This window comes from Podarcis cretensis, assembly GCF_951804945.1.
Source record: "Podarcis cretensis genome assembly, chromosome: 10".
Classification (NCBI taxonomy): Eukaryota; Metazoa; Chordata; class Lepidosauria; order Squamata; family Lacertidae; genus Podarcis; species Podarcis cretensis.
The window spans coordinates 34,627,906-34,646,677 of record NC_137179.1 but is presented as its reverse complement, the minus strand read 5'-3'; the positions used below and the strand labels follow the sequence as shown (position 1 = coordinate 34,646,677).

Here is an 18,772-nt window from a genome sequence, read left to right as displayed (position 1 = left end):
GCCTAAAGCATCTGCTCCACCTTGCCTCATGGGTGGGGCGACTGTGGGTCTAAAATAGTTCATCAGTCCTGATATTCTAGTTACAGACTCCGCTAACCCAGAAGTAGTACCTCGGGTTAAGAACTTTACCTCAGGATGAGAACAGAAATCGCACGGTGACTGCACAGCGGCAGTGGGAGGCCCCATTAGCTAAAGTGGTACCTCAGGTTAAGAACAGTTTCAGGTTAAGAACGGACCTCCAGAATGAATTAAGTTCATAACCAGAGATACCACAGTATGTTGAATAGTTAGGTCATGTCTGAACTGAGCCACAGAGTGAAGCCATTTTATACCCATAATAATCCTACTTTAAACAAAAACAACAACAACCTTGGACAGCCCACTTATTTCTTAATTTATAGTGCCAGAGACACAAACTGTCTGAGCAAGATGAGTCAGCACTTGTGACCCCTGTATAAATGTGGTTTTAAAAATCCCTCCCCCGTGTCTGCTGGGTGTTGCTCCCTGCCAGATGATGCCCCTGGCTGTAATCAGAATTTGGGAATTTCACTCCCTTCTGTTACCCAATCTTTACAGAAGCTCCGGCTTCAACCTGCCCGTCACATGTGCTTGTTGCGCTTGCTGATACCTTGCTTTCTGAGGATTAGTCAAGTGTGAACACAACAAGGACCAAGGGAGAAGCAGTCAGAGATGTGAAGCAATGGCACAGGAGGAAGTTGCTGTTTGGCACCTCACTGTACTAGGCGAGGCAAGTAAATACTGGCAGTGAAATGTCACCAAATCGTTTCACCGGCTGATGGCATCTCACTGCCAGCTAGGCTATGGGAGATAAAGTCCCCTGGCATTTAAGTTGCCAGAAAACAGAGCACATGTTTCAATTAAGGTCCGTGCTGCAGAGCCAAGGCTGAGTCGCATCACATGTTCAGAGAGTATCAGCCCAGCTAACATTGAGTGACTCCAGTTACTGTTTTAGGCTGTGAAGTTGTAGTATTTTAGGCTGAAAATGCTGATTGGATAATCAGTGTGCATTTCCCCCCTTTTAGAAACATTTTAAAGCAGCCAAGAGAATACAAAGGCTTGTTATTTTGGAATTAAGACTCAAAAGGCTCATGCCGGCAATTTGCTTTTAGATCCCTGTTTTATCAGCTCTGAGCCTAGTAAAATGTGGCTCAGAGATGTGGGTTCAGTTGGGGCCAGTTGGGGCGATCTGGCCTTGTATACAAAGCTTGGAATGGCAGTGGCAGTGGAGGGAGAGTTTTTATAGAGTCCTCCCACCTATCTGATGTACCGTATTTTTCGCTCTATAACACGCACCCGACCATAACACACACATAGTTTTTAGAGGAGGAAAATCCGTAGGCATGCCACCCGTAGGCATTCCCTCCATAACACACACAGACATTTCCCCTTACTTTCTAGGAGGAAAAAAGTGAGTGTTATGGTGCAAAAAATACGGTAATTTAACTGAATGACAGTGCAAAAAAGATGTGTATGGCTGGATAAGGAAAGTGGACTAACCAGTTGAACAATCACATTTGGATTAGATTTAACCACAGATATTTTAAAACTATTTTAACCCATGTATATTTATTAGATGGCCTCGTCACAGAATAAAGAAAACAAAATGGATGTATCTAATGAAGCAAACCTGGCCTCTTACATAACTTTTCCCAGTATACTTTCCCTTTCCTGCTAGCTAATGCTTCCCTTCCTATTTCCACATTTGACATCACATATCCTTTTATTGAAAGCCTATATTCCCTGAGCTCAGGTGTGAGTGCCGTTGCTTGTGTAGCCCTCAATGCACAAGAGAGAAGCAGTCCCAAGATCAGAAGAAGAAGTAGAAACTTTAGGGGGAAAGTATAAGGGGGTGAGACCCCTTCAAACAACCCAGTCATGACTGAGCATGCTCGGTGGTTGTGGAATGCTCCCATGGTTGTGGAATGCTCCCATGTCTATTTGCAGGGTGAGGCAGGTGGAGAGAAGATAGTTGGAGTATCATAGAAAAGGGAATAAATAGGTCATGAGTGGAATGCTGAACAGAAGCATTCCACGTGGCAACATTTTTGTTGCAGGTCCCACTCGTCCTTTCCTAAAAGCTTAATTGGTCATTGCTGCTCTTCCTCCATTCTGTGATGTCTTCACTTATTGGTTAGAATGCTATTCTCCATTAACAGACTTTTCCTGATTCAAGCATTCTCCCCCAGTGGGTTATATCTAACTGAGTTCTGCTCTAAGTAGCCCCATTGAAATGAATGGACTGAAGTTAGTCCTGCCTTTAATTTCAAGAGGTCTACCCTGAGTAAAATTCACATTAGATCCAACCCAGCAGCTCTTCTCCCGTCATGAGGCCATGCGCCCTTTGCTCTTCAACACTCTTTCCGCAAGTGCTGCTGCTGTTTAGTGACAAGCATGGAGCATGCACAGCAAGAGCACCCATTCCTTCCTATAATGCTCCCCTGTGCTCTTTCATTTCTGGAGAGAGAGGGGGGGGGGAAAGGAGCATAGCCTTGTGGTGGAGCCAAGTGGGACCCAAGTGATTTTGGGCAATGCCTGGACTTGAGGAAGACCCCTGCTAGAGAGTGCCATGGGAGCCTTTGGCAGAGCACACCATCCTGGACCAGTACAGACTTGAAGCCAAACTAGACAAGACGGCAGATGAGAGAGGGAAGAGGCAGTGAAGGTGAAGATGCATTAAGGAAGAGTTGTAGCCTGGTGGTAGAGCATTTGCCTTGCATGTAGAAGGTCCCAAGTTCAATCCCCTGGTGCTGGAGGAGACTCTTGAGAGTCCCATGGACTGCAAGAAGATCAAACCTCTCCATTCTTAAGGAAATCAGCCCTGAGTGCTCACTGGAAGGACAGATCCTGAAACTGAGACTCCAATACTTTGGCCACCTCATGAGAAGAGAAGACTCCCTGGAAAAGACCCTGATGTTGGGAAAGATGGAGGGCACAAGGAGAAGGGGACGACAGAGGACAAGATGGTTGGACAGTGTTCTTGAAGCTACCAGCATGAGTTTGACCAAACTGCAGGAAGTAGTGGAAGACAGGAGTGCCTGGTGTGCTCTGGTCCATGGGGTCACGAAGAGTCGGACATTACTAAACAACAACATCTCCAGGTAGGACTGAGAGAGACCCTCACCGGAAAGCCTAGAGTGTAGACAAAACTGAACAAGATGGACCAATGGGATGACTCGGTACAAGGCTTCCTATGTTTTCAAGAAGAATTGGGGGATTTTTTAACCCTTTCCTGCCTGTGCTTTCTGTGAAAATGGGTCCTTCCCCTAGCTGGATTATTAGGGGAAGCGTACATTCACACCTACTTACATTGGTGTGAAACAGTTTCATATGTGCTGCTGCTTCCATTTGACATTTCACTTTGCTGGTCCTTCCTGCTTTAGCTGAGCGCCTGCCTCCTAACTTGCATGGAATGTGTGACACGGGCAAGCCACAGAAAAATGTGGAGCAAGCTGCTTCCCTCTTTTATTGCAGGTTGAGTAGTATAGATATATCTTCCTCAGCCCATCCCATGTGTAAACAATCCAGAATCTTCTTTAATCTTCCATAGCGTTTTCCCACCTCCCCTCTTCCTTTTGTCCCCTCCTTTGTTGTATCGGTGCCACCTACACCCACGTACAAATCGCCTGGTGTTGACATCCTGGCAGCTCTTCAATTTATTCTTGTGCTCCAGCCCAGAGCAGTTTCAATGACGCCAAAAAGCATAAGCCCTGGAGGAGAGCAGCTACCTCTGTGACTCGCATCTCAGCGGACCAAGAACAGCTGGGCAGAGAACTGTCTGAAAAGCTCAGGTACCCTTTATTTAACTCTTCATAGACGGACAGATAGATAGATCATCCCAAGAGGAAATGCACAATCCTTCAGTCCCTGCTCCGAAGCTTTTCTGCCTGCTTGGCTGTCGTGAACTGACAGGTAGTGGGAATAGGTAGCACTAAGACAGGACAAAAGAGCCCTTTGAGGAATCTGGCTCCTGTTGCTGTAGAGGTGCAGGTCAAGCTGCTAAGCTATTATGACAAACCCAGGATGATTGATAGCACCTTCTGGGGTCTGGCCTAACAGGCAGAGGGACAAGTTAGCAACAAAGCCCAGTAGGAGAATAAAAGAATTGATGTTGCAGGTACTAAGTTAGAGTTGCCTTCTGCTTGCTTTTGTTGGTTTGCTACATTCCTTGAGTTTGATCAAAAGGATTTTGAGAGCTAGCTATGGAAATAGGCAGGTGGGAAAATAGGAATCCAAGGCAGTTTTACTTAAAACTAGGAATGGAGTGTAATGAAAGTACCCCATAGCAGATAAACACAAAAGTAGTACAAAGTTAACATGATCAAGTGTAGCACATAACTAGCTTTTCAGATGCTATGAAGTGAACTTCTTTGACTGAACTTCAGAATATGTGTGTGTGTGTGTGCGCGCACACACACACACACACACACAGTCAAACCAGAAAAGAGCTATTTATATATCTGCATTAGCATCATGATACCTTTGAAGCACACTGTGGCAGTCCCCCTTTAGACTGCTAACTCACGAATTAGTGGTGGAAGTGGGGGTAACTCAGCAACAAGGTAAAATCTCCTTATGGACCAACTTGAATTAGCATAAGCAGGATTTCAGATTTCCTTATCCCTGGCTAATTCAGCGTATAGCATTACACAAGTCTGCATTTTTGTTTTCTAGGAAGAGTTGGTCTGCTGATAGGTATATTAGGGGGAAAGCATTAAAAGTAATGAATTGCTGGTTTGTTTGTTTGGGGTTCTTTTATTTTTTAAAAAAGGCCTTCACCCTGCCCTCATTTGATTAATGGTATAGCCTGCCGAATTACATGCAATGTTGACATGAGATGGTCTGCTGATGTTCTTCCTAAGTGCCATGCACTTTACATGGTCAAACAACACCAAAGTAAAAAGGAACTCCAGCTAATTAAGCTTTCTTCACAAGCAGATGCTGGCAGGGTTGTGCTTTCATGACTCAGTCCACAGAGAAACACTAAAAAGTTTTGCACGTCGCACTGGTTAAATAATGCCCTTAAGACTTTAGCGATCCTTTTTAAAAAAGTATACCTTCTTGTTTTGGAATTTCAGATGCAAGAGTGCTTTGAAATATTAACTGCAGTGGGAAGGCAGGGAGCACTACATCGTTTACTTTCTTTCGGATGAGAGAGTATTGGCAACTTTCTAATACAGTTCCATCATTTTGAGTCAAAGCTGCAAATTGAGTATGAGAAAATTAAACCTAGTGGCTTTTGTCTAAGACGTCCATTTTATTCTGAGATAGGATGCAGTATCTTAGAGGATAAAGTTTTTGCCTTCTATTCAGTAGATCTGGTTTCACAATTTTGGTCTAGTATTAATGACACATTAGATGATCCTGGAGAAACCACAATATACTCTGTTTCCCATCTATAAAATGGGAAGAACAATTAAATAATGAGGCTGAGCAAGCAGTAATGAGGAAGAGCATAAGATAATAGCATATGAAGTGGTGTAAATACCAAAAGCAGTGAATGCACTGTTACTACTTTATTAAAGAAAATATAGTATAAAAAGACCCTGGGCAAACGTCTACAAATGCACCATTCAGGTAGCCAGAAATTTAAGGAAACTGCAGCAACTATTTTATATCATGCTATTTTTAATCTATTCTTTTTATAAATATCCTATAACAGTTCTAATAGGTTTTTTTTTACCTACTTGATCATCTATTGTGATGCTTAGCTCTTTCATTCATTTTCCTATTCCTTTTGTGACCTTTAATTTTCTCTAGAGTTAAATTCCATATGACTAAAGAATCTGTTCTATTCCCTGGATTACTCACTCATCTCTCTATGTGGGGTGACCACAACTTCACAGAGGTGCAAAGTTATCAGTGCATGATTGATTTATGCAATAATATTTAACTTTGGCCTTGTTGCTGGCAATAACTAACCTACCTCACAAGGTGTTTGTTCAGATATAATGTAAATGAAGTGGAAGATAAAAATGCAAGGAACTCTCTGTGTGTGTATTTGTCCATCTCTTCTTCCTAGTACTGAAGATCCTGTTTCTTTTTAGAGCTACAGTGCATCAGACTGATTTAAAATCAAATCAATTCCAGAGTGACTTAAGAACTCTTTGTTTGCATGTAACAGTTGATTTTGAATCTAATGTTGGGTGCACACAAATAAACAACATTTTCTTGGAAGGAAAAGGCAGTCTGCCATGTTTGTGTCTCTCAAGTGAATTACCTTTTATTCCTCTGCAAGAGAATTAATCTAGAGAAGCTGCAAAACTCGGTAGAGGCTGCAAAAAGAACGGTAGAGGGTCAACAACAGAAGGTGTAGGCTGAAGATTTATTGTAATGAAAGCATACAAATAATCACAAACAGATTTTATATAGGTATAGTTTTAATTCTATTAAAGTGTGTTCTCCTTCATGGAGAGCACGTGTTGCGGTGGGGGCTGCCAGGACACTCCAAAGTTGGGGGCGGGCTAATTGATTGTTGGCCACTGATGCGATTGGGGCTTCCCTTGTTGTTGGGAAGAAGTTAATGTTGCCATTTATTGATTGACAGCCAGAAATAGTAAAACTCCTTGCACGAGGCTAGGGCTTTCTCTTTTCGCCAGTGCATCGGATTGCCCATCCCCCCTCTCTATATTTAGGGTTGTTTGCTTTGACCTTGCTATGCCTGTCATGGGGTCGTCTGCTTTGGAGCGGGGGCCTGGTAGGAATTTTGTCCATCTGGCTGATTGGCTGGGGCCATTTGGTTTTTGCCTACTGCGTAGCAAATTGTCACAACTTGTAAGGTTCGCGGTTAGGCATTGGTTTATGGTTTGGTTGGTTGAGGGGCATGGATTGGCTGTGCCTGCCCCTCTAATGCTGCTGCTGCAAGGGATTCCGTTAAAGGAATTGGGAGCTAACTATTGCTTGTCAAGGGGGCTCGGGCCATAGCAATGAGCTCCTGGTTGCATTTGGGGTGAGGGCAGGTTCCCTGCTCCGCGTAACCCCCAAGTGTATTCCCCCATTCTGACTTTCGCATCGTGCGGAATGTCAGTCTGTCCCCCATGGTGGGGGCAGATAGTCGCAACCAATGCCTACGCAACCACTCACAAATTTGTATTTTAATAAAGTTGTAGCCAAAATTATGCCAAAAATCTTAAACAAAAATTTCTGTGTGATGTGTGAGTTATTGGGGTGGACCTGGGGACCTTGACACGCAAAGTTTAACTGTACTAAATTTTTCAAAATGTTTATAGCCAGTCTTTGTTTTTAGCTGTAAGCTGCCTTGAGTCCCAACAGGGAAAAAGGCAGGGTATAAATAAATATATAATAATATATATCAGATTGGACAGATGAGTTGGACTTGTAACAAAATGTTATTTGTGTGGAGTGCTCTTCTTCAGGTTTCTAGCTACTTCATTCTATTCCCTGCCACCCCCACTGCTGTTTCTTCCTCTCTAATAGTCATTCTGCATTCCATGCAAGCTGAGCATGCTCACTCCTCATGGGGCTGTTTTAGGGATCCTTCCCCTGTTAAATATTATTTTAATAGTAATAATAAATAATAATAATAATTGTATTTCTGTAAATCTTGCGACCCCCAAGGCTGCTGACATCTTCCTCTTGTGTGTGAATGGTGCCATTTGAATGACATGGCACTGATTTCAGAACACATGGAAACACTTTGGACCAGAGAGACTAGGAAGGCCATGTTACAGTTCAACCTAATACTTAGCACATATTTGAAGCTGGGCAAGCCTTGTGAAAATCCAATATAGTTATTAGATGAGCACCAGAGCATTATTTTTAGGCAGAGAGAGAGAGAGTTGGTTGGAAATGTCATCCACACATACAAAACAAAGTATGGTATTAACTTGGCCAGTGCTCACATCTGTGACTGATGTAATAATCTAAAATAGGTTAAAGCTAAAAACTTAATTGTTGCAGGCTGATCCAAATAATGCCCACATATAATGATGTCACCAAGCTAAGGTCTATTTCTCCTTCAGGTGCTGCAAATTTTGTCATGTCTTTTCTATCTGAGCTGGGTATTTTTCCTAGAACATTCATAGTTTTAGCCAACCAATATTAGGGGCGAGAGTGGAAGGGCATAGCTAACTCTGTTGAGATGGCTTCATAGTTGAGAAGCTCCTAAAGGAAAAGGGTTCAAATAGTGGGAAAATACAAATGACCTGGCATCAAAAGGCAACCAAATAAGGGGCAATTCACTGGAGACTGTTTCTGTGGAATTAGCAAGGATTTGGAGACATTTTCCTCCTTAGGACAGACAACTCATCAGGTAAGTCTGACTCTGGTGAGCCATCATGGTGAGAGGAGTAAGAAAACAGGATAAAGGCACTAAAGACCACTCTGATGAGGCAGTGGAGATAGGAGTGTAAAACATGGAGTCACTGCTGTGGACGTTATCAAGTTGAGGCAGAATTAACTTCCCAGTTTCAGATGACTATGCCACAGCCCAAATTCAATGTCCTCCAGGCATCGATAGAAACAAAATTCTGTTGATGAAAAGAGCAAAGGCAGCAATGTTAACATTCCTTTTTTTCTTTTGTAGGTGGCAATATTTTATTGTAGTCATTGGGCATTTCTTCCCCTAGTATTTCCTCTTTCATCCTTAACTTGATTTTCTGTCTGTGTGGGAAGGGATAAATACTGGCCATTTAGTCGATGGAAAGGAAGGGGATTCTATAGGTTGTGTAACTGGTTTGGGAGGGGTCATCCCATTACAGAAGTTCAACTTCATGCCTCCAGAAGGACACAAAGGTTAATGTGATACTTTAATGTGATACTGATTAATGTGCTTTCAGGTTCAAACATGTTTGCAAGGCACTTAAGAAATCATGAGCAAAATATCAGAGATTAATTCAACCTCTGATGGCTTTACTATATTTGTTTGACCAAAGGGAGAGGAGCATGTTGCACAGGTGAGGCTGTTTTTGGTAGCAGTGAGGATGGAAAAGCTGGAAAGGAAAGGGTGATGTGGGAGAATTGATAGATGCCTCTCAAAGAAGCTCATTAGCCATAGCAGATGGGTAAGAGAGATAATAAGATTGCATAATGTCATATGGATTTGGTTTTCATTTCTTGCACTGGTAAATAGAGGTGGGGAGTGCATCTATCAAAAATGAATAATAAGCTATTTTGAGAGGTCTAGAAATTAGTTAATAGCATGATCCAGGTGGCACTGAGTATCTGAACTTGCTCTCTGTATGTTATATAGACAAATGGAAATGAAAAAAAACCTCTATACCAGAGTTATTGCTTGGTTTTGTTATTTTTAAAATTGAAAATCCAAATAAAATATTTAAAAGATATATATTAGGGTGAAAACACTGGTCCAGTAAGCACTCTATTCTGTCTGGAATAGAATCTGCAATTAACACCAGTCTTGGCCTGGCAAACTACAGAGGAGAATCTTTTAAATTCTAAAATGAACTTCTGGTTCTTCTTCATGTTCTTATCTGATTGTTATTCAGGTTGTCATTATCATCTTGTCTTGGTCATTAAGTTTATTCACCTTACTGGAATAATCATAATGATTTGCCCTGTTCACTATTTGCACAAGAAATGTTATCTTTGTTATCATTAGTAATGATCTGCTTTTTCTCGTAATTGTGATCATTATGCTACAACATTGTCTGTAAACATCGTAAAACTTTAACTTCAACTTTTTTTCCGTGACCTATTGGGAAACTAGATTGACTGAGTGTTTAGAGACACACATATAAGCCAGGAAAACGGAAGCTGTCAGAGGCCTGAAGCCTCACATCTAACTGAAATTCATTTGTGACCATGTTATTGTTGGCATCTCTCTCTCTCTCTCTCTCTCTCTCTCTCTCTCTCTCTCTCAACAATAGAGCGCGCCTCTGGGGTGAAGTAAACTGCTGTGTTAGCAGCACTGAAGTGACCTCCTGGGGCACAAGCCTGGGGGTCCTGGGCTGCCCAGTTGACAACACCCCTCCCCTTAGCCCAAAGAAAGCAGAGTGATATGTTTGGCACCAGCTTGGCTGCAGGAAATGCTATAAGGAGGCATACAAGGCACCATCCAACTGTCTTATGGAACTGTACTCCAGATTTTTGTAGGGTTTACGAAGATATCCCGCAAGGCAGCAGAGGTTTAGGATCAGAGTTTTCCTTCTCCTAGATGGGCTACCTTCCCAGGTTGATGAGCCCCATCTGCCCCACACTTCCCTCTATGGCATGTGAAGAAACCAGCTTCTTGACTACTGAACCCACTCTTGGTCTCATCGGCTCAATCCACCAGTGCCTGTCTTCACATGCAGGCGAAATCCCTAACTCACAGAGAGTTTCAGACCCAGCGGCTACACTCACCTGGTTTAGCCAAGCAGCTGAAGCCATTTTCCAGGGTATGGCCACTGTTGCATGCAGGCAGCTTCTAGGAGCCACAGGTAAGGGCTGAATGTAAGGTGGGGACCAAAAGTTTACAAACTACCCCAGAAGAAGCACAACATGTTCCCCACCAGAGGTACTACCGCTGCCCTGACATACAGTGACACTGGTTCTAAAACTGCTGTACACTTGTTGTGTGTTATTGTTGTGTGTTAATGTTTGCAATGCTAAGCAGCAGCAAAATGTTTCTACAATTATTTCTGCCACCTGCATCCATGTGGTTTCTTCAGGCTTGAACCACTTCTATAGAAATTATGTAATCATCAGTTCTATAGTTTGTTTTGTGTAATCTGTTGCCCCAGCAAAGTCCATTGTTAGCAAAGGCATGTCTATCACACCCATATTCTCCATCCATCTAGTAGCAGGCAAGGTCCTGCTTCCCCTAGAACCTAGTTAGCATACACACAAACTGGACAACTTCTCGATCAGACTTGCCAGGCGAACTCTTGTTACTTGAATATTAATTTGAGTAGTTTTGTCAATGGTCAACACCAAGGAGGCTTGCAAGCTGCTTTATTAAGATAGCAGCATCTACACTGTTGTAGTTCTTTTTAGGCTTGTTATATTTGAAAATCAATAAAATGCAGTTTTTAAAAACCTGGAAAGGCTAGAAATGATATCTTAATGCATGTCCAGACTGTTGGTAGACTGGATAATGAGCTTGTGTGGTTTTCAGAAGCTGTCACACTGTTCATTTACGCAAAGAGGGCAGAAAATAATATCAGTAACAAAGGTTGGAGCATATTTTCTGAGGTAGCCATTGGTGGAGTTTGCAACCCGTCTGGCTGGTTCTACTATCAATTAGTTGGTTAAAAGTGCTGGCGCAAAGTTATTGCAGTTCTTGTTGGGTTTCTGGCCCTAGGCAATACCCATTGCTTCATTCAGTTCTCATCATCTATGTCTTTCACATTGTTCTTGGATGTTACAATAAACCATGATTGATCACCGGGGGTGGGGAATTTTTTCCTGGCTTTGCAGGCCCGATCCTTCCTTTTGTCCCCACCTCCGTGGGCCAACTTTGACAGGTGGTTGTCCTCCCCACCTGTCAAAGTCCTTGCATAGTGCTTTCCAAGTGCCCAACTGTCAGTAGGTTGCTGGCTGCTTGGGAATTGTAGCACAAGGGGCTTTGCCATCCCTGTGTTTGACGCTTATCAAGCACTGGCAGATTAGCTATGGCAGCAAAGCTGTTTTCTGCAAGGATTGACTTTGTGATCGAATTATCCATGGGGAAATTGGTTGCATAGCCAACATAGTCGTGTCTCATATATGCTTTCAGGCATGGGGCAGGTGGGTGTGGCTTTCAAAAATTACCTGGGCTAAATCGAACCCATGCCAGGCCAAATTTGGCCCATGGGTCGGAGGTTTCTCACCCCTGTTTATAATGAAAGGAGCAAGGCAACCCCACACCCACCACCTTGCATATTGCCCCCCTCCTCTCCTCTCCCCAGTCCTGTGGCAGTATAGCTGGCCAAGCATACCATAGCCACGTGATTTTATTTGGCAGTCTTTGGCTATTGGATTGTTAGTTAAATATTGAAACTTCATTCAGACCTAATATTTTGACCCTAATGCTCGAGGAATCTGCGGTACCGAGTGTGTGCCATGGTTCTACAAGGCCACAGGAAAATGAAGCAACTTGTGTTACTGAGTACGGAACTCTGTTTCCTATGAATCTTTGAGAATCTTTTGTTTTCTTGGAGAAGATTAGCTTCCAATCCTCAGAGCTGCAGAGAGACAATTGAAAGTGTTTGGATAATCCCGACTGAAATCTCTGAAGTATGAAAGAGATAGCTGAGTAAGATTTTCAGTCCATCTTGAAAACAGCATGTGATGTCTTAGGAAGTAGGGCACATTGTTCCAGTGCCTTGCTTCTTGTTGTTTTGATGCACCAAGAAAATAGTTACCTTACCACTAAAATTTGTCACTGAAGGCTAAGTTTCAGCATGAAACACAGTGAGTGTCAGGAGTGGCATCTCTCTTAAGCTGGTTAGCTCTTCTGCATGCTCAACCGCAGTCTGAGATAGCATGCCAGGGTTTTCTGAGTAACTATTGCAATAAGTCAGACAGCTCACCTTTCCCCGGTTTGCATTACTGAAAGAATAATTGGTGACCAATCGTGATGGGAATGTTCTCAAGCAAACTGTTCTAACCAAAAATCGCATTGTGGAATTCTATGTTGTTTTTAATTGCCTAATTGGCTACACTTCCCACATTCCTAATAACAGATGGATGTTATGGGGGGGGGGGAGTGGTGGTAGAGCCTTCTAGTACCAAGCAACATAAGAGGGGAGCCCTGCTGGAACAGACCAAACACCCATCCGTAATCTCCTCTTTTGCTACACCTTTTACTTCCTTGCCATCAGAATCCAACTGCATTCTAAAACTGATCCGTAATCTAACATTTAAAACATGTATATTGGCTTCCCACTATCAAGCCTTCAAGGTAGGCTCATTATCATGAAACGCTTAAAAACTATATGGATGCATGTGTGTGTGTGTGTGTGTGTGTGTGTACATGCATGTATATATGTATGTATGTATATTTCTTGTTGTGGGTAGCATCTTGGGATCCTGTATCTGTGGGGATAGAACGTATGAAAGCAGACTTGCCGGAACTGGTTCCTTTGTCAAGGTAATGGCTTTCGCTGGCTAGTCAAGTACCATGATTTAGCCTATGCAAAGAAATTGCTCTGTGCCACAGACTCAGATGGGTGGGCTCTTCTCCACCCCACTCACCTAGCTGTTACATAGGAGAAGAATAGCCTTGGTCCAGGCTAGAACTAAAGGAGCAAGATCTGTTGGGGTGTCAATTCTGCGAGACCCTCTTTCCTCATCTAAGGTTTCCTATGCTAAGGTTATATTTATGTGTAAATGAAACCATATATCTTCACTGACCTTCATTCCAAAGAAACCAAATCCTGGGTAAGTGTGGAGTCTATCACCTCTTGGAGATTGGGGTGATGTGTAACACACACACACACACACACACACACACACACACACACACACATACGTATATATATAATATGTAAAGTTACCAAATAGTTATATTCTTCAGGTGACAGGTATATCTGTATGGTTTTTGAGTTTCATTTCTCTGTTTCACGGTAAACAACTGCAGATGTTTTCTTAAATATTGCTCAGTCTGAAAAAACAAATCTGTTACTCAACACGAAAATATGCATTAACTTAGGAAGGGTACTCAGTAAATTTTAATGAATTATCTGCGATGCCCATGAAAACTGACACTGCCCTGTGTGTCAGGCAGGGCAATCTCAAAGATTTAGAAACGTAACCATCCTGTGTAATTGAGTGGAAAGAGAGGGAGAGTTATTTCAGCAAGCCAGTGAAAAGGGAAATTCCTTTGCAGTAATTCTCACATGAATGCCTGGAAAAGAATTTGGACTCCTACAAGTCAGGCTCATTCAGCTTCTCTGTTGCTGCTTGTTCAGAGCTTGAAGCATGAAGTTTTTATGGGAAATCTCATCTTCTCTTCTGTCTTGTTTTTTCAAAGAAGGTGCTGAAGAAACCTTGAAATGGAGATGACTCCCTCAAACAAAGATCCAAATGGACTAGACAACCCCATATTTATAGTAAGTTCTATATTTGTATTTTAAATCAGATGCCTGCATAGTGAGCTTGAATAAAACCAAACAACAAGAAAATAAAAATAAAAAAGTGGGGAAAGAGAGAAATGGGTAGAGTAAGCCAGGGGATAGGAACTTGGGGCTTCAGCACCCAACATCCTTGACCATTGGGCATGCTGGCTAGGTCTCCTGGGAAGTGGAATCTGGGGTGGGGGTGGGCATGGGTCAACACCCCTGAACTTAGCAATGTTAGGCTGTGTTTATAATGGCCAAAACGTATTTATTTCTTGTAAAACTCTTTCCCCCCCCTTATGTGTGGTGGAACTATGTTGAATACACTTCTGTTTCTGAGTAAATTGTAACAATTCGTTACTTGTATAGTCCTTTAAATTTGACAAATAAGAGAGGAAGAATGGATTATTTTTTATTACATGACAGTTCACTCCCTATCATTTCCTTCTCTGCTTAAAAAGAAAGATAATCTCTTGCTTTTCTGCTGCAACTCTAGATTAAGGCAGGCCAGAACAAAGAAATATTGTTAGCATTTTAAAAACTTTAGGATAGTGAACGTTCCTAAAGTTTACGCACCCCTATCCTGCATCATGGTATGCCTTAGGTGGGTTCTGAGGCTGCAATTTTTGTTAACGCTTGCTTAGAAGCATGGGCGTAGCCAGGATTTTCGTGGGGGGGGTACTTTGTTAGACCTTTGTTAGGGGGGTCAGAACCAATGTGTTTGGTCAGTTAGTTAAGTATTTCTATAGTTTTACTTGATCTGGGGGGGGCAGTTGCCCTCCCCCTCCCCCAGCTATGCCTATGCTTAGAAGTAATTCCTTTATATTCTCCGGAGCTTACAACTGAGTAAACTTTCATAGAATTAGACTGCACGCCTAGGAGAAAAAAAAAGAACACAAATGTGTGTACATGCACAAATACATGGCTAAAAGAGAACTGCACCTGCCCGACTACCTTTGTAAACAATGTAGATAATATCTAGCAGCACAGCAGTGAAAAGTGTTATGCTTTCATATAGCCTCAAAGAGGGGATCAGTAGGCAGAGCTTGCAAAAGGGTCCACGATCCATCTCTAGTTAAAGGACCACAGCTGCTAAGAAAGATCTATTCCAGAGACACTAGAAAGCCACTACTGGTTAGACAACATGCTAGCTGGACCACTGGAAATTCAGTATTCTTCTTTTGTTCTCTGTGCTGGAGGATACCTTTGCTGTTTAGACTTCCAGGGCTAAATTGCTTTGCCATCAGCAAGTCTGGTAAATCAAGTCCTCGTGCTGTTTGGAAAGAGTCCAAGCCACATGCAAATAACTTCATAGCAGAAGTTTGAGTGAAAATGCACAGCTTGTGTTGTATAAATGAATAGCAATGTTGTTGTTGTTGTTGTTGTTGTTGTTGTTGTTGTTGTTGTTGTTGTTTTTGTTGTTGTTACACCCTACTTTTTCCTCTAAGGCTCTTTGGATGGTCCGTACATAGGGTTACTTAAAACAACTATTAATTTTTACTATTAGTATCAGCAAGTAGGGACTGCAACAAAATTAAGTGCTCCTGTGTGGGGTTCCAGGCAGCAATGCCCCCTTCTCAGATGCTTTGTAATATTTCCTCCTGTTTTTCTTCTTTCCCTCCCCACTCTAATGACTGATACTCAGCATTTTATTGGCCACTTAAATGACCAGTCTCCACATGTCTGTTGGGTCCTCTCTCTTTTTGCCACCTTAATCATCCCTTCTTTCCAGAAGCATTTCTTGTACTTCTGCAAATCTTGGAATTCCTACCGCCTTATTTTCTCAGTGACCCAATTTTGGTTACATAGCTACCTGCACTCAGCACCTGAGTTTCCTATTAGATGGTGTGTTTCTGGACCACCTTCAGCAAATGGAATGCTCAATGGTCTTTCTTTTCTCCCTCATAGCAACTAAGTGGAACAGATCACTAAGCTTCTCTCTTCCTCAAAAAGGGAGCCTGATGATAACAGACTTGAGATGGATAACTAGGCCAATGTCCAAGCTCGTTCTAGCTTTCAAATCTGCTGCAGATTTTATTACCTGCCTCTTATTCTCTTTACGTTGTGTGTCATTGCTGCTTTCAAGTCTCCTCCCCCCCTCTCCCCCTTGACTGATACAGTTACATGAGAAATAAAAAGTTGTCCTCTTTAGCAAGAGTGAAATCAGCTCAACCTCATTATGTCTTTCCTATTTATGATGCATGTGATACATGTGACAAACCATGCTGCAGAGAAAGAGCAGGGTATATGAAACATTTGTAGTGTATTATTGTCTTTTTTTAAAGTAAAGCCAGAGGTGGTTTTCAGTAACTTTTCTGAATGAAACTGGAGTGAGCTTGTTTAAGAAGGAACGGATTAGAAAATACAGGAGCCAGCTCTGAAGATTTACTATTGAAATAGATTCACAGATAACTTTGTTTTCCCCCTTCCCAATCCATCCACATTTTTTAATACTTTATTAATTTTGCAAAAATAAAAATAAAAATCGACACAATCCAAGATCAATACATATTACAAAAAGAAAAAAAATAGATTCATACATAACAGATACCATTATGACTTCCAATCACCCCAACATGGTTCCTGAGTTGCATTTTTCCGACTGCACACTTTCCATTGTCTCTCATAAATTGTCTCAATTGTCTTGGTTTTGTAAAGTTTCCTACTGTCATACAAGGGTTCATCAAGACCTGCCAAAGAATTTAGATGTTTACAATGCTCTTTTAGGTATCCTCTGTAAGTGTCCCAGTCTCTATTAAATCTTTGTTCTAGGTCATCTCTAATTCTCCCTGTCATTTTTGCTAACTGCGTATTCTGGCATTTTCTTCTGCCAGTCCAAGTCCAAGTCCATTCCATTCCAACCCATCCATATTGAGACAGGTAGCAAGACAGGCACCCAGAGGACCCAAAGAGGTGCCAGTAACTTTGTAAAACACATTTCAGAGAAGCAAATGCTGGTGCCCTCCGGTTCAAGCCCTAACTGAAATGTTCTCCTTTGTTCCTGCAGACTGATGATGGAGGGCATTACTGCAACTTCCCTGAAGCTGGTGCCACAGTTCCAGAGTGTGAAGAAAGGCAGAAAGGCAAAGACTCCAGCCGTCTCGCTTACACCGTCACAGATATCCCCCCTTGGTACCTCTGCATCTTCTTGGGAATTCAGGTGAGGATTGGAAGGAAAAGTTAGGTGGAGGGCCTTCTGTGACCAGTTGAACAAAACTATGGCTGAGGTTAATAATAAATTCTAACAGATTTAAAGTCAGTCAGTATGTGATAAATAGGCAAAGGAGCCAAAACGTGTACTGATTATATTGTAGCAAAAATGCTCTGGGTGGTGTATATATGGGGGAGATTATGTCTCTCAAGGGAGAATTATATCCCTCCAAAGAATTCAGGATTACTTATTTGGGGGTAATTCCATTTATTCTGTGAGGCAAGTGAGTCTGAGGGAGAGAGAGTGACTGGTGGCCACTCAGATCACTAGAATCGGTATCAGGGGTTGGTAATGTTGTGTTTGCAAAGGCTCATATCACAGGGTCCGGAATTTACCGGACATATCTGGAATACTGCAACCGCAAGCAGTGTCTGGGCAGAAATTGGGTAAATGTCTGGGAAAATCCAGATGTATAGCAGGCGATGTTGGCAGTGTCATTTTTTCCAATTTTCCCCAGAAAAAGCTCCAACCTACCAGAAACCTATCTCAGCACAGCCCCTGGTCCTGTTGTTGCTCCACTTGCCTAGGCGATCTATTCATCCTTTTTCTTTACCCTGTGGCCCAGAGGGAGAGTGCTAGGAATCAGTGTTGCCTAGTGGTTGGAACTTGGCCCAGAGGCAGACCAAGGGAATGACTGAAGGGAAGAAATATGCCCACGACAGGTATCTTGCTGAAAGACCTCATAAAACATGGAGCCAGCACTGCAAGTCCAGCTTTATGACTCAATGGGGATTTCAGTCACCCACGTCTGCCCAGGGCTCTATTGCACAACACCCCACACTGGTTCTGACAACCCTAGTTCAGCCTTTCCTTTTTCAGCTGATGGTGTGGTTTGAAGCCTTGATTGTTGGGACTTTGAAGCATAGCATGGAGTGTTGGGTCCCAAACAATTGGGAGCTCACTTTAAGTATCCAATTGTTCCTTTGAAGCCCCACCCTTACCTACCCCACACATTCTTAAAGCTGGAAAGTACAGACATCCAGCTACATTAAAGTAATGGGAGCAGACCTGAAGCTTCAAAGAGTGGGAGCCAACTTCACCTCTCTTGGGAGGAAGGAAGTTCTGTACTCTGGGTACCACCACAAAAAAGGCCCTGTCTTCTCCGCTATTATACACAAAGCTCTTTCTCTTAACTCTTTTTTTCTCTCTCTCTTTGGTTCTTAGCACTACCTCACTGCTCTTGGAGGTCTTGTTGCTATCCCTCTCATCCTGTCCAAATCTCTTTGCTTGGAGCATGATACCCTGACACAGAGTCACCTGATCAGCACCATCTTCTTCGTCTCGGGAATCTGTACCCTTCTTCAAGTCATCTTTGGAGTCAGGTAGGCATGTACCTCTAGGAGCGCAACATTACATTACATTTGCATGTGGCTGAGATGAATGCAGTGTATTATTATTAGTTAAACTACTAACAGCTCACTAAGAAAGAGAATTTTTTAAACAGTTTGACTGGAAAACCTCACTTAAAGCATAATAAACTCAGCAGCATCTAATTTAAGTGAGTTAGATCAGGATCCCAGGAAGCAGAGGATAAGATAAAAGT

The 18,772-nt window shown here is 42.4% G+C and overlaps 1 protein-coding gene across 2 annotated transcripts in view; it reads left to right on the top strand.

Moving 5' to 3' along the window:
- Positions 1-3,691: 3,691 nt before the first annotated feature.
- LOC307224790 (solute carrier family 23 member 1-like) overlaps positions 3,692-18,772 on the top strand; it is a 40,103-nt gene continuing 25,022 nt past the window's right edge. The window contains exons 1-4 of one of the 2 annotated variants that reach the window (XM_079991919.1): positions 3,692-3,809; positions 13,937-14,012; positions 17,026-17,178; positions 18,394-18,551. In XM_079991919.1, coding sequence (XP_079848045.1) covers positions 13,956-14,012; positions 17,026-17,178; positions 18,394-18,551 — 368 coding nt within the window. In that variant the 5' untranslated portion in view covers positions 3,692-3,809; positions 13,937-13,955. Of the gene's footprint in view, positions 3,810-13,933; positions 14,013-17,025; positions 17,179-18,393; positions 18,552-18,772 lie in introns of both variants that reach the window. The other variant, XM_079991918.1, reaches the window with a different exon arrangement.